The sequence below is a fragment of the Etheostoma spectabile genome, chromosome 10, assembly GCF_008692095.1.
Source record: "Etheostoma spectabile isolate EspeVRDwgs_2016 chromosome 10, UIUC_Espe_1.0, whole genome shotgun sequence".
In the NCBI taxonomy this organism is placed as follows: domain Eukaryota; kingdom Metazoa; phylum Chordata; class Actinopteri; order Perciformes; family Percidae; genus Etheostoma; species Etheostoma spectabile.
This window is the reverse complement of record NC_045742.1, coordinates 29,974,400-29,990,074: the sequence shown is the minus strand read 5'-3', so window position 1 is coordinate 29,990,074 and position 15,675 is coordinate 29,974,400. Positions and strand designations below refer to the sequence as shown.

The 15,675-nt window shown below is 43.6% G+C and overlaps 2 protein-coding genes and 1 long non-coding RNA gene across 4 annotated transcripts in view; 1 reads left to right on the top strand and 2 right to left on the bottom strand.

The window, feature by feature from the left end:
- LOC116697246 (uncharacterized) overlaps positions 1-6,711 on the bottom strand; it is a 10,134-nt gene extending 3,423 nt beyond the window's left edge. The window contains exon 1 of the long non-coding RNA XR_004333974.1: positions 6,700-6,711. This is a non-coding gene — a long non-coding RNA (uncharacterized LOC116697246). The remainder of the gene's footprint in view (positions 1-6,699) is intronic.
- On the top strand, positions 2,036-9,743 carry dnd1 (DND microRNA-mediated repression inhibitor 1). Its single transcript, XM_032528568.1, has 5 exons — positions 2,036-2,174; positions 4,988-5,093; positions 8,048-8,373; positions 8,521-8,653; positions 9,080-9,743. The coding sequence occupies exons 1-5, from the start codon at positions 2,151-2,153 to the stop codon at positions 9,616-9,618; spliced, it is 1,128 nt and encodes a 375-aa protein (XP_032384459.1). The 5' UTR covers positions 2,036-2,150; the 3' UTR covers positions 9,619-9,743.
- A 685-nt stretch (positions 9,744-10,428) lies between these two features.
- hars (histidyl-tRNA synthetase) overlaps positions 10,429-15,675 on the bottom strand; it is a 15,191-nt gene continuing 9,944 nt past the window's right edge. For both annotated transcript variants that reach the window (XM_032528195.1, XM_032528194.1), the window contains 6 exons: positions 15,574-15,667; positions 14,522-14,649; positions 14,149-14,421; positions 13,534-13,650; positions 11,805-11,951; positions 10,429-10,913 (listed from right to left, as the gene is read on the bottom strand). In XM_032528195.1, coding sequence (XP_032384086.1) covers positions 10,854-10,913; positions 11,805-11,951; positions 13,534-13,650; positions 14,149-14,421; positions 14,522-14,649; positions 15,574-15,667 — 819 coding nt within the window. In that variant the 3' untranslated portion in view covers positions 10,429-10,853. The remainder of the gene's footprint in view (positions 10,914-11,804; positions 11,952-13,533; positions 13,651-14,148; positions 14,422-14,521; positions 14,650-15,573; positions 15,668-15,675) is intronic.

The following is a 15,675-nucleotide window of genomic DNA, read 5'->3' as shown; positions in this document are numbered from 1 at the left end:
CTTATGTTGTGTTTAATTGTTTTGTGTTTTGCAATGAATAGGCAAAATAAAATACTGTAAATGTAACTACAGTACTATAAAAAAAATTCACAGTAACTTACTGGCTAACTGTTGCCAGTAAGTTACTGTAAACCGTACGTTAAATGTGTTACAAGCCGGATGAAACTAATCAGTTAGCTAAACTTCAAACGTGCCTTCAGGATATTAAAACCTGGATGACCTGTAATTTTCTAATGTTAAACTCAGATAAAACTGAAGTTATTGCTCTCGGACCCAAGCACCTCCGTGACGCACTATCCAAAGATTAGTTACTCTGGATGGCATCACCCTGGCCTCCAGCACCACAGTGAAGAATCTTGGAGTCATCTTTGATCAGCATGTCCTTTAATTCCCACTTAAACAAATTTCAAGGATCCCTTTTTCACCTACGTAATATTGCAAAAATCAGGAATATCCTGTCTAAAAATATGCAGAAAAACTAGTCCATGCATTTGTTCTTCTAGGTTGGATTACTGCAATTCTTTACTATCAGGCTGCTCGAAAAAATCCATAAGACTCTTCAGCTGATCCAGAATGCTGCGGCACGTGTTCTGACGGGAATCAGGAAAAGAGATCACGTTTCTCCTGTTTTAGCTTCCTGCATTGGCTTCCTGTAATTTAGAATAGAATTTAAAATCCTTCTTCTCACCTACAAGCTCTTCATGGTCAGGCTCCATCTTATCTTAAAGAGCTCATAGTACCTTACAACCCTGGGAGAGAACTACGCTCCCAGAATCAGGGTTTGGTGGTTCCTAGAGTCCTAAAAGTAGAACGGGAGCCAGAGCGTTCAGCTATCAGGCTCCTCTCCTGTGGAACCAGGTTCCAGTTTGGTCCGGAGGCAGACACCGTCTCCACATTAGAGTAGGCTTAAGACTTTCCTTTTTGATAAGCTTATGTTAGGGCATAGAATCATATTGTTAGGGAGTAGTAGTTAGTCACATAGTTTCATATAATAGAACTAAAGGGAGACTTGGCATACAGCCCGATCCGGTTGGGGAGAGTTCTGGCCCGGCCGGGCTGGAGCTCTCTTTACCTCGTCTCTCTTGGTTTTGCTGATAGTTTTAGACAGCTGGGGACTTTTTTGATACAGTAGCTCCTCTCTCCTCTATCTTTCTATCTTTTCATTTATGTGCATCCATGTCCCAGAAATGCGTGTTCTAACCTATTCTGGGAGTCATTCCCCGGAGTCCTTATGTTCTTTTTTCACCGCATGTTCCCTTGGATCGAGAGGCTCCGAAATCAGGGTAGCAGCTGTCGCAATGGTCCCGCTACACGTTCTGTGATGCCATGTTCAACTGCTACACTGCGGTGCCCTGCTACGTCCTGCAACGTCCTGCTACTTCGCTACGTCCTGCTGTGCTTTGTAATGCCGCACAGCGTCCTGCTATGCCATGAACTACTACAAAGATTCTACAAACTACTAATTTTTCTATTTTTATGCACTCTTCACGCTAACCCCAACCGGCCCGTCAGACACCGCCTACAGACCTGGGTCGACCGAGGTTTCTGCCTAAAGGCAGTTTTTCCTCGCCACTGTCGCCCTGTTGCTTGCTCTGGAGGAAACTACTAGACTGTTGGGTCCTTGTAAATTCTGGAGTGGTGGTCTATCTGTAAAGTGTCTTGAGTATAACTCTTGTTATGAATTGATACTATAAATAAAATTGAAAAATTGAATTACAGTGTAGGCCTAGACGTTTGCACTAACTTTAAAAAAGTAGGCTTCATATTTTCGTGTAACACAGTATGCCAATCAATGATTACTTTCCTAAAATTATGGGCTAATCGACGTTGTTTTCTTTTTTTCTGATGACATTATCACTTGTGTTTGGAGAAGAAAGTGTTGCCATGTTTCTACGGTGGTTGTTGATTGCAGCAGCGTTCACTCTATTGGCCGAACCAGGGCCACTGAAGAGTCTCCTTAAGGCTACTTTGTTGCAGATTGTTATTTTTGCTCTAACTCGCCCTGAATGCAACGCCACGCCGCCGCACGCGCCGACCGTATTGGTCGCGTGGTGTCAGGTGTACTTTGCTGGCCAATTGGGCCCCAGCCAGGTGTGACCACGAGCTGCGGTGACGTCACTGCCCGCGCGGACCCAACGAGCCCGGTGGAGATGATGGAAAGCAAGCAGAGCCAGGTAACTTCTCCACTTTACTTAAGTTGTCTTCTGCTTGGAAATGTGGCAGTTTACAAAGTGCGGTGCCGGAAACCGTCCGCTCAGTGACGTCGCGCGCCATTGGACTCACTCGGTCCCCGAGTTGTTTATTTATAAACACACACACACACGCGCGCGGCTCGTGCCGTGGGGCCAGGTTGGGGCTCGTGCCGTGTGTATCTTCGTGCAGCTTGCGGGGCCCAGCTGCCGCCCATCCCCTCATTACCGCCTATAATGACGGAGAGGCGGGATAGGGAAGGTCTACTCTGAACTCCTTCTGTCACTTGGAGTTTTCTGTGTCCAGGTATTTGTAACTGCGACTTTGTTGCTGGGCTTACACTGACATTACACTGACGTTGTGCCGTTGTACGCGTTATGCTTTTTTCAATTCCTAGGCCTACAGCAAAACTAGAGAATTAACCCTGGTGTTGTCTTCCCGCCGACCTGGAAAGTTTGGGTTTCTCTGAGTCAAAATTTAAAATGAAAAACCTTTTTATGAAGGTTATGGTTGTCTTTTTCGACCCCATTGGGTCTTTTCCCCCCCCCCCAATGATTTTGTCACTTTTTCAACGTTTGTCGACTGTTTTTTTTTTTTTAGCCTTGTGAAATTTCCATGGGTTTTTGTTTGTTACATTTGTCACTTTTTGAAATTTTCGTTACTTTTTTCGACATCTTTTCACATTTTTATCAATTTACTTGACATTTGTTGACATAGTAGTCACTTTTATTGACATTCTTCTCTTTTTACAGTTTTTCTTTTAAGTTCTTTAACCATTGTTTTTTCTCTAAATGCTATAAAATTGACAAACATCCAAATTCAATAAAAGTAATGAACTGTTAATTTATCTAACTTGTGAGAAGCGTTGCTGCGTTGTTACTTTTTTGGAGAAATTGTTTGAAAGAAACCCAAATTTCTAATATTAAAAACTTTGTGGAAAGGGGTCAAATTTGACCCAAAGACAACAGGAGGGTTCATTTTTTTTTTTTTTTCACATGACATTTCTTTTAGCCTACTTGTTACTTTTCTATTAAAATCATAAATACAAGAACTAATAACATCCATAAGTATTTCTTATTTGTCACAATTAGCTCCTCCATATGTAGCTCACAAACAGCAGCCATGATGTGGTGGATTGATTACTGGAGCACATACCAACACTAATATAATGACGTGATAATATAACTACAACAAAGTAAAAACCCAGTAAGAATGGCTCTCCCAAACAAAGATACATCCAATCACTTCTAGTTTGAGTTTGTAGAGCAGAGGCCTGCGTTCCCTCACACCGTCTGTATAAGTCTGGGAAGGTAACATTCATATTTTCATACCTTTTAGAAACATTTTCAGAATGAAAAAAAGACTCAACATGACATATATTGGGTCTTTTGGATAAATGTTGTCAAAATATATAAAAAATTAGCTTGTAATTATTCGGTCATGACAGAAGTCAGTTATACTTCTGATTTGGGCTCCACAATTCGGGAAATATATGAATCACGATTTTTTTTTTTTTTTTTTTTTAGCTTATAATTGATATCACGATTTTTTGCTCAAAGTGTAATGTTTATTGCTCACATGAACCGTGACAAAACAAATTGGCATTGGTTGGCACCTATGGCACATTACTCATCACCACCAGCCTGTACATAGACTTTATTGAAGAGAAGGGAGAGCGTTGCAGCGCTTCGGGGCGCTTTAAAACCTATTTTTAAGAATTAGTCATAAAAAAATGAAGTTATTAAAAAAATGATTTTGTGAACAGGGCAAATCGAGATTGCGATTTCATAACTTTTAATTGTGCAGGCCTTCTGTTGACGCAGTCTGGGATTGATTGTGATTGGGGAAATTGGGGGGGGTGTGGGGGGATTGTTGGGTCTTTGTAAATTGTAGAGTGTGGTCTAGACCTACTCCTATCTGTAAAATGTCCTGAGATAACTCGTCATATATATATATATATATATATATATATATATATATAAATATATAGCCTACTATTTGATTATAGCAAAGATGTCGGCAGTATTGACAGGTGCGACATTTGAAAATCAATGTTTTTTTTTAATTTTACATTTCTATCTGCATTTATGTAAAAACCTAGAGACTTTCAAATATCAAAATGTAATTGATTATGTATTTGTGTCAAAATGACATATAAACATGTTTTCCTATTCTATTAGAAACAGGGCGTCGGTTGTATTTGTAGCATGCATGCGTTTTTTGCGCCGTGGGTGTCACGCAGGCGGTTTGCTAGCTCTAACCTCTCAACATGGGAGCCAAAATAAAAACGCTCGCGCGATGCATCCAGTGTGTGGCCGGCCTAAGGGCGATGAGTCTGAGTTTCCTTATTTGACAGAAATCTATGCATTTACCTGTTATTTCTGACAATTTGATAAACAAAAATGTGTATTACGCTTGAGTTGATTAAGCCCCAGTTAACAAAACTGCTTAAAACAATAAGTAAACATATTAAAAAAAGAAATCACTGCGGAAGTCCGACTCTGGAGGTAAAGCTGAGATCAGCTCTCATATTCAAGTTTATGTTCTGCTTGGTTTACGGTTGTATGTTAAATCGCTGTTAAACACATTTAGAGAGGATTTGAATGTATTCTGTGCTCAGTACTTGTTATTTTGGGGCTGGTGATTTTCCTTTGGGGCTGACTAACACCTCTTTAGGGGGAGCACCAACAAGCAGTTGTAAGACATAATGCACTGAGGTGTACCTGATTTAAAATATATGGGCTGAGGCACGGGGACAGGTTGATATGGGGTTGTTTCTACTCTGTTTCCCCGTCAGGTGCTGAACACGGAGCGGGTGAAGGCGCTGGAAACCTGGCTGGGAATGACCAACACCAAGCTGACCCAGGTCAACGGCCAGAGGAAGTATGGAGGACCGCCGGCGGGTGAGAGATGCTGCTCGGCCTTTACACTAGGCTGCAATCCTAGTCTCGCGATTCTACTCAGCCTTCCCGGATGGGAGAAAGACGTGCTCTGGTTTATTGTCACTTCTTTAAACCAATCACAATCGCCGCACGGAGCCACGGTGCTGCTGCAAAATAGCCTCGGGAAGGAACTTGTTTGGTGGAACATGTGACCGTTCAAAAGTAGTTTTAGTCGTGCAACAGAAACCTCAGATTGGACAGATGCATCGAAAAATCAGTACAGTATAGCATGGCGATATTTTCTCTGGCAGTACTGTGTCGAGACACAGACGCCAAGTATCAATCTATTATTACATATGTGTTGGTCAGTTTGTCTGCTTGACAATCCCATTTTGGAGCAACACAATTGAAGATGAACACACAGAGAAATTGATCTTTTTAGGCAAAACAGATGTTGACAAAGTTTCATTTTGGGGACATCATTTGAAATTGGGAAAAATTTGGAAGTTGGAAAAAAGGAAATGAATTTCCATGTATCCCAGAATATTGCAATGTTTTCTAATAGGGCTGAAACAATTCCTTGAATAAATAGAATAATTCTTTGCTTCAGTGTAACTAGCGGTGTTACGGTGGTGAGGATTATTATTAGCGAGGAAAAAGAGCGCAGATTACAAATGAAGGAAGACAGCGAAAACGTTAGGGGTCTAGGAGAAGAGACAGGCGAGAGAGAACAACAAAATGTTGTAAGCTGCAAACGATCTGCTACTTCATCTCAGTAGAAAACATCCAGTAAACTCGTCCACCACGTCTGCTGCTCTCCTCCACATCCACAGCATGCCACTCTGCAGATAGTGATGTTTTACAAACCGTGTACAACGGAAGCTGGCGCTTTGTAGTCTATCAAGTTATTAGTTTGTGACTAATCTTTGGAAATTTAGCTGCTGCCGGAGACAAACCTGGAATGTGGAGTTCCGGTTTTCTGAAAGTAAAGTAGGCAGCACGCTTAAACATGTCGTCCAGAGTCCTTATTAAACATAACAAACAGCTGTTTTGCATATTCAGTGCAAAGAGCCGGAGGCAAGAAGAGGGTGAAAAAGATTACTATTTGGGTCACCAAAGATGTATTATTTTCAACAGTCTTGGAATTTGGCTATACAAATGTTGCTCTTTCTAAAGGAAACCTGTCTTTTGTCTATATAGAAAAACATGTTTCCCTTTTTTGTAAACAGCAATAATAAATATATTTACTATTACTGTTTACTAGTTATTTTCTTAATAAGTATTTCTCATCCGATGAGGCCTCTGGTGTTTCCCACCCCTATAGTCTAGCTAGCTGTCTGGATTTACCCTGCAGAGGTCTGAGGGTCTTTAAAAAGTCAAACAAATTGAAATGAAAAAGTTTTAAAGTTGTATTTTGTGTATTGCGTTCTAGGTCTTAAATTATTTTAAACATGTCTTTTTTTCCCTACCTCTAACGCTCATTGAAATCTTCCTGCAGTGGTTTAGATGTCGTAGTTCTTTCTGTCACAAGTCCAAATATAATTCACTGTATTAGGACTACAAATGAGACCAACATGCTACTGATATTGCAGCCGATCTAGAGACCAGTCTTATAATTGCCAATGACGAAATTGGGAAATTGTTTCAGACACTGTTTCCCAACTGACATCTGACTTTTTCATTCCTAATGGTCTTAAAGTCCTAAATCTGACTTGGTGAAACCTGAGGAAACCATGAGTTACCCATAGCAACATACCCATTAGCAACATGCCTTAACTACACCCTACAGCCTGTTCCAAATCCAAACTATCTAAAAAAAATTAACCCTAAATGTGATTCAGGGTGTCCACGGGGTCTTACACAGTCTTAAAAAGTCTAAAATTTACAAATCCAAGTTTTAGGCCTTTAAAAAGTCTTGCCGTTAGTATAACAAGTATTGTGTTGTAGATCTCTAATAACTGTACTCAGGTCTTTTTTTTTTTTTGTCCATGCAGCGCTACATCTAATGCTCTTTCTTTGTTATTCTGTGGTGTTGTAGTTTTTTTCTTTTGCTAGTCTAAAAATAATTTTGCTGTATTAGGACTACAAATCAGATCCACATGCTTATAACTTATATATTATTGGTGCAAGTCTCTTTCCGATTGCACCACAGACATATAACAGGTTTTATTTTTCAGCTATGGGAACGTGGCTTGAAAATCTAATTTTTGAAGTCTTAAAGTGCTCATATTATGCTCATTTTCAGGTTCATAATTGTATTTATGGTTTATGTCCAAATAGGTTAACATGGTTTAATTGAAAAATACAAACACCCTATTTTTTGTTGTACTGTACATTAAGATTAAGATTTACTTATTTGATTAGAACAATGCACATTATTAACAGAAGTGCTAACCACTGAGCCTCTGGGTTTCAGCTCCTCTTTTCACCCTGTGTGTTGAGCTCTCTGTTTTAGCTACAGAGCATCTCACTTCTGTTCATGTTTTGCACACGTGTGTTCTGGCTCTGTCCCAACTTAGAGGGATATTGGAAGGCTATTTTTAAAGCTCTTTCTCTGGTTAAGTGGTCCAAATTGATCCAAATTGATCCAGACCCTTTTGCATGTCTCTGTTTGGAATTCTTCCTGAAGAGATTTGGTTTTTATTACCTTTTTTCCTCATATCATGCAGTTCTATGCCCTTTTATAGTTCCCTATGTAGCCATTAAAAAAGCCCTACCTCCGACCCTGTTTTTGTGCATAGAGTTGCTTTGCCTTGTTTCCATGTCGGAGGGTGTACCTGGGTACAACTGGTTTCTGCCAGTTCTAAGCTGATGTCACTGCTAGACATCTTCCCCTTCCAAAGGGATTTATGCTTCATTGTTTTTCATATTCTGCACTAAGTTTCCTTGGCCAACCACTGCGTCGACGTTCCTCAATGTTGCCCGACTTTTTTCAAGTGTACGTACTTTACAGCATTTTTTTTTTACATCGTCAGTGTGGGACGGGCCGGCCCCAGGAGCCCGCTGTGAGGTCTTCATCAGCCAGATCCCGCGGGACACCTACGAGGACCTGCTGATGCCCCTGTTCAGCTCTGTGGGGCCCCTCTGGGAGTTTCGGCTCATGATGAACTTTAGCGGCCAGAACCGCGGCTTCGCCTACGCAAAATATGGCTCGCCGGCTGTCGCCACCGAAGCCATCAATCTGCTGCACGGGTACACGCTGGAGCCCGGCTTCCATCTGAGCGTCCGCCGCAGCACCGAGAAGAGACACCTCTGTATGGGGAACCTGCCGGACGGCACCCGGCAAGAGGAACTACTGCAGGTACCACGGCTCTGGGGCTCGTCTGGCTCAGATCCATTTCTCTAAGCTTTTCAACTCTGTAGATTATGGTTAAAACGTTGCAAACAGTGAAAATGCGTTTGTGAATACATTTTTTCTTTTGGTTTTGTACCTACTGTTTTCTCCCAGGTGCTGCGTGTTCTGGCAGAGGGGGTGGAGAGGCTGTCCCTGAAGGCGGGGCCTGGCATAGAGGGCGTGTCTGCTATAGTCGCCTTCTCGTCCCACCATGCTGCCTCCATGGCCAAGAAGGGGCTGGTGGAAGGTATGTGATGGACATTGGTAATAACTGTAGATGATCTGTTGCTAATGTTACTAACAGACTGTAGATGATTTCTTGATGTTACTAACAGACTGTAGATGATTTCTTGATGCTAATAACTGTAGATGATCTGTAATCTGAACAGATTTAGTCTCTGATGTCACTATCAGGCACACGTGTTCTGTACAGAATAAGCCTTTAAAATCAGACAAAAAACAGTTAAAATCCCTTAAAACGGCGGCCTCCTTGAATTCAAGAAGTTAGCGTGGCCCACGTGTGCATTGCGTCAGAGCGAGTCAGCCTCAAATCTACCCAGCATGCATTGGGCAGCGATTGATTCATCGCAGGTCTAGCTCATCTCCACTGAACCTGTTCTTAGAGAAGGTGCTGTGGGCCTCACTTCTGAACATCTCTTCTTTTTGTCTTCAGCATTCAAGAAGAAGTTTGCAATTAACATTTCAGTCAAATGGCAGTCGGCCGCAAAGCCGAGCCCGGACGAGCAACACAAACTTCCCAAGAGCCTCGTGCCGTCCCCTGTGAAGCCGCCGCGCCACATCCTGCCCTCTCAGCCCTTGCGCCCGCCTCCTCGCCTGGCCTGCCCTCAGTCCACCCCGCTGGCTTTCTGCAGAGCAGTGGGAGGACCCACTGCCACCACGCCTCCCAGCGCCCCCTTCCAGGGGCCCCTGGCATCTCCAGCGCACGCCTCGTCCCCTGTGACGCTCCTGCGTACGCTGTGTGAGGCGACTGGTGTCGGCCAGCCACTCTATGAGATTTACTACAGCCACGCCGGGCCGGATGGATTCCTCTACTTTACCTACGACGTGTGTGTCCCCGGGCTGAGCGCGGCCTTCAAAGGGCTGGTCCTGATCCTGCCGGGACCCACGGCCGTGAGCATGTGGGAGGAGGCTCAGCGGGCCGCGGCCCAGCAGGTTCTGCACAGGATGTACAGTAATGAGTTCGCCCGCTGACACGCTCAGCAGATGCCGACATGTATAAATATATAGCACAGTTTGCTTTGTTATATCTAAAAAAAAAAGTTTAATATGTAGTTTGTTGATTTCTGCATGCTTTTATGACAGTAGTTTGTAGTTTGTCTTGTTTAATCTTCTGTGGTTTGTTTTTTGCATGTTTTTTATTGTTACTGTTGGATTGGTTCCTCATTTTAATTAAATTGGTTTTGAAAAGAAAATGGGATGCTGTTGTGGCTGTGTAAAAAAGTGTAGAATGAAAGACTGTCACTGTTTTCCCTGGTGTCACGTTAAATTTAAAATTGGATGGTGGATTTGATTCTGATATTACTTTTTAGTGATTATCATTCCTGCTTTTATTGGTCAACATGTGTAGTAATACAGGTCGCATGAATTCACCAAATTTGCTCAACATAGTGTTATTTCCCATCCTGATCATCATTAGTTACCCATAGTGCCACAGCCCACTGTACACAAGTTTAGTATCATACCCAATATAATTTAGAGTGCGGCCATTTAAATACAAATACAAATAAATTACAAATACAATTGTAAAAAACAATCGGCAAGTATGATTTATTAAACTGACTAGATAGTCCCACTGTTTATTTACACACAACCCCGCAGCTTGTGTGCAAATACACCTGCTGCGTATCTTTAGCGGAGTGGAGAGCCGCTTCACACACTCTTGGCGTGGCTGGTGGAATATCAAGCCATGACCTGAATGGGCTTGATTGGTCGCAGTGCAGACAGCCGTGTCACTGTCACTAAGCATGCATACACCCTTCTATCAGTCAACACAGCAGCAGCTTATATTATTGAGCAGAATGATGAATGCTTTTATTTGACACACTTGACAGTACAGCCATGTTTGATAAAAGGTAGAAATGAGTTTAAGTTGCAATGCAGTAAATCACGGGATGGGTTCGGGTTGGACAGCGGCCGTCCTTGGTCCTGGACAGATGTTTCTGAAAACCAATATAACTTAATGTGATGAAGACCAAAGTGATCTCCAGCAGCTTTACGGAGGAGGAGAAACATTGACTTCTTGGGCTTGAGTAGTTAATATCAATGATTTTCCTCAGAGCACACTAATAAACAATGTTTAACACACATCACATTCCATGTCAGCTGAAAGTTTTAGTCTGGGTGGTGGTCTCCAGTCGTTGCAGCGTGCAACATGACTTGTCATTGTGCAGAGCGTCTCGGTTTGAAGTGATCAGGTTGGTGGAGGGCTAGGCCTCAGAGGTCCTCTTCCTGATCTCAGCTATAAGATCTGCTCTGGAAATATCAACCTGAGGAGAGGAAACAGGACGAGGAGGTTAGTCCTGCAACCAGCTTCTTTCCAACGCTGTCAGGGCCAACACCCGTTTGTTTAGGCAGAAAGAGTGTGTGCATATCAAGGCTGCTGATGAAATACTTAATAATGCCATATTCACTTTGTTTAGCGCATTCCATTCTATATTGCGATATGGACTTCTAACAGCATATTTAGAAGCTAGATAATTCTCCACCAGTTTACTATTCTTACCATCTTAGTTCTGTCGTCTCTGCTGTTTACCTTTCACTGTGACGTTTTACAACGTTAGACAACGGCTAACTCCTAATTTCCATCGGTTGCGGAAAAGGTCCAGATCCGCTCCGCAAAGGGGACGGAGTCATTAGGTTTTCATTAAAGTCAATGTGTGTATTTCCACCGACTGCAGAACGACTGCGTTCCAACTCTGTCCCAGCTCCCGCAGCCCTCCGGAGCAGATACGCACAGCTTCTATTTCTGCCGGGCACCGGAGAGCGCCGCAACAGTTCAGATTGTGTGGGACAGGAAGTCGAGCACAGAAACAAAAGAAAACATCCGGTTAATTTTCAAAATGAAACGGCGCGTGCTCACGGCGGATTATATTTCCCTGCACTACACCTTGAAAACAGCGCAGAGTTGTTTCCTCTCTACTCTTCTGGATGGAAACAAACTGTTTTTGGTTTTGTGGTTCTATTCCACAAAACCACAAAAGCAGCCGTTCCGCAACAAAGCCGGACCTGGTGGGTACTGACGGATGGCGGAGCACGGTGCAGCGCGCAGCCGTTGGAAATTAGTAGTAAAGTTCTGAATCGTGTGTGTGTGTGTGTGTGTGTGTGTGTGGGGTGTGTGTGTGTGTGTGTGTGTGTGTGTGTGCGTGTGCGTGTCTCACCTCCTCTCTGGTGGCCACGACGCGGAGCTTGACCACTCCATCTTTCAGCTCCTGTTCTCCGAGGATGGCGACCAGCGGGATGCCCGACTCCTCACAGTGCTGCAGCTGACTCAGCAGTTTGGGGTTCTTCTTATACATCACCTCTGCCTGGAAACCAGCACGCGCAGCATTCAATCCAAAATCAAAGAAAAACATATCCAAACCACATTCTGTTTGAAGTTTATAAAAAAAAAAGAAAATGTATAGAAATATGGCACAAAAGATCTTGTACCTCCCTACACCGTAGCCTGACGTCACCTCTCAAAAAATAAACGACACATCGGAGCAACGCCATGTTGAAAAACCACTGCTGGCTCAGCGGGGGGGTTGTTCAGGACACGCCCATATGTCACTAGTAATAATGACGCAGTGATTAGTGCCAATTCTCTCCGACCAATCAGTAGTCTGCAGGTTTTCACGTCACCTTTTGGTATTGCCTCAGCTCACGTGGAGCCTCGACTGAGGGGATAGGGAAAAAATAAATAAAAAGTACTGGTTGGCAGGTACCAGGGACTTTTTTTTCATAATGGAAAACCACGACATGACTAGGGTCACTACTCATTCTGAAGATAATCGTCACTCTACCACAAACAAGCAGGCACCAAACCATATGCCGAGTTATTCCCAAGCAATAGTGAAAATACCTAAATTTGGATGGCTGACGGCGGCCCGTGAACAAAGGGAACTAACACCCGGTCAGCAGCTTTGCAGTAAAAAAAGGTTCTGATTGGGACTGCCTAAAGGGTACTGTACTAGTTTACACATTCCTTTTTTTTTTCTTCAAATGTTACTGTACTTTTTTTTTAGTAGGACAAATACAAAAAATTGAAATACTATAAAATATGAACTGGATCAGTATTACATCCCAGCTGAATCTTTTGGTTTTGGTACCAGACTGTTAACAAGTGTTTACTTCAGTGAAGGCGGTAAAGTTTAAAACCATTGGACCTGCCATAACCAGTCGCTAATGTTTGTTTTAACGTCGGCTTAGGATTGATAGCGTTAGCCTTAGCCTACTCCTTCACCACTAACAGAGCGAGCTGGAAAATCTATTTTTTCCAGAACCCCATGGGCAGGAGGGCCACAACATCATGGCCACCAACGAAACTCAGCAAAGATTGTTCTAGCGTAACTTTGGGATATTCGGCAGCGTTGCCACAACGGCTTCGCTCGCATCTTTCTCCGCCGCAATTACGGAACTGCAACTCAAACTAGCGCAAAACCTCAACGTCATCTTTCTCGGTATAGACTGGCTGGAGAAAAGCCAAGAATATACCACAAAACCAAACGGTGTACTGAAGGAAAATGAAAATTGAGCCAAAGTACGTAGGAGGGCGGAGCCAGACTAATCCCCTTCAGCTACATTTTATCAAATATCTGGGCAGTTTATAATCTATAATGTACAGCGGAAAGGACTATCAGTGAAATATATTTAAAATGACACGGTGAAGAGTGTTTCTAAAGCTGAAGCACATATCTGCAGGTCCAGTGATCGGCTGTGGCTGTCTTCAGTTAATCTGGCTGATTAGACTCGGCTCAGGTTGGAGGTGGGCCGGTGATGGATGGGAACTCATTAGGTCACAAATTCTTTCTACCAGTAAGGATGACCAAGGTGTCATTTGTCCCGCCCTAACAGGTGCAAACACACTCAGGGAGGTGTCAATCACTCAGTCATATGACACACACACACCTTAATGCCAGCGTTCCAGAGCTCCGTGATGAGTCGGAGTTTCTCCTCCAGCAGGTTCTTCTGAGCCGACGCCACCATCACCTGAACCTCCGTGGTCCGGACCTTCTCTGCTAACGCCTGAACAACACACACAAACACACAGACACACACACAGTTACAGTCTGCACACACTGAACAACACACAGTTACAGTCTGTGCATGCACGCTCTAGGGGTAGAAAAAAAAAAATGAAGAAATCGATAAAGCATAGAAACGCAATATTTTCAGTGGCAATACTGTATCAATACACAGGCGCCAAGTATTGATCTTCTACTATATGTGTTGGTCAGTTTGTCTGCTTGACAATCCCATTTTGCAGCAATAAACCGAGAAATTGATATTTTTAGATGAAACAGATGTTGACAGTTTCCTTTTGGGGATATCATTTGAAATTGGGAAAAATTAGCAGAATATTGCAATATGTTTAAAATCGCAATAATATCGTATCGTTGCATTAGTATTGAGATGATATCATATCGGGAGACATCTGGTGATTCCCCCCCCAGCACACACACACACACACACACACACACACACACAACACACACACACACACACACACACACACACACACACCTCCGCCTTCTGCTCCATGATGGAGAAGATCCTCTCGATGCCGATGCTGACACCGACACAAGGCACTTTCCTGCCTTTGGGATCGAACATGCCCACCAGGCCGTCGTAGCGCCCGCCGCCCGCCACGCTGCCCACGCTGACGCTCTCCTCTGCTGACGCCCCGTTCTGGGCTTCGGCGGGTGCCGGGGCCACCCCGGCCTGAGTCAACACCGCCTCGTAAATGATTCCTGTGTAGTAGTCGAGACCGCGGGCCAGACTCAGATCAAACACCACCTGCAGGGGAGAGAGACAGGGTGTGAACAAACAAACAAAGAATAAAGTGCAGGAAAAAAAAAAAACATCCATGCTGAGGATTAAAGTAGAACGGTAGTACCTTGTCTGTGACCTGGAAGAGCTGCAGGTAGCTGAAGAGCAGCTTGATGTCCGACAGGCCGGCACACGCCTGCTTACTCTGAGACATCCTGTGGTCCTGCAGGAGGCGCTCTGCTAGGTCCATTCCACCTGCAACACCAGCAGCTGTTTGACAAGCAGCGCACACTAAACCACAGCAGCAGACAGGCTGCAGAGTAGAGCCCTGCGCGCGACATTTCTTAATCCCGCTCCGGCTCGCTCCCCGTGGGTTTCTGAGCATTACCGCGCGCTCCCGCAGCGCGTGGGTTGGGTCTCGCCCGCACCGCAAACATTAGATTGACCATCTATAGGCCTGCATGATTCGGGGAGAAATATGAATCACGATTCTCTAGCCTATAATTGATATTACGATTCCATGCCATAATTCTTTTCTAACGAAGTGTGATGTTTATTGCACACATGAACCATGACAAACAAATCAAACTGGCAGTACCAAAGACAGATCGTTTTTGGCACCTGTAGCACATTGCACGTCACCACAAGCCTGTACACATGGAGGCTTCAATGAAGAGAAGGGAGAGCACTGCGGCGCTTGGTAGCGCATTAAAATCAATTTTATGTGTGATGTAGCCGGCTCGTAAAATTAAATGAGAAGTCATTTAAAAATTTTTTTATTTGTGAACAGGGAGAATCGAGATAGCGATTTTATAACTATTAATCGTGCAGACCTACCGTAGACTGTAAATATTAATGTACTGTTCCACATGTATGCCAACAATTATTATTTAATAGCTTAGTATTGTATGCACCAAAAAAAGTTATGTATAAAAGCTTATACGTTATTATAGGCCCAGTTTCATATGAAACATTTTATACAATATATGTAGAAGAGGGTCCCTGCTTCGTCTCTCTCTAACTGGTCCTTGGCTTGAAAAACATTGAAGACCCCTGGTCTAGAAGACTAACAAAACCAGCAACTGATCCCATTGGATGAGCTTGGACAAGCCGCCAGCTGACTGGACAGCATTTCTGAGGACAGATGTCCCATTTTGTGTGAGTTTGGGGAAGTCTCACCCTGCAAACTGACGTATTCTCCGATTCGGTCGGCAGCCTCCTCCGATAAGCCCTTCTCATTCACCATCTCCTTCTTCACGTCCTCCCAGGGCATCTGGGGGG

Bases quoted from the DNA above. Each gene is read 5' to 3' on its own strand.
- dnd1 (XM_032528568.1), top strand. From the start codon at position 2,151: ATGATGGAAAGCAAGCAGAGCCAG. The intron at 2,175-4,987 runs GTAACTTCTCCA...TTTCCCCGTCAG, and splicing joins TGGAAAGCAAGCAGAGCCAG to GTGCTGAACACGGAGCGGGT. The intron at 8,654-9,079 runs GTATGTGATGGA...TTTTGTCTTCAG, and splicing joins CAAGAAGGGGCTGGTGGAAG to CATTCAAGAAGAAGTTTGCA.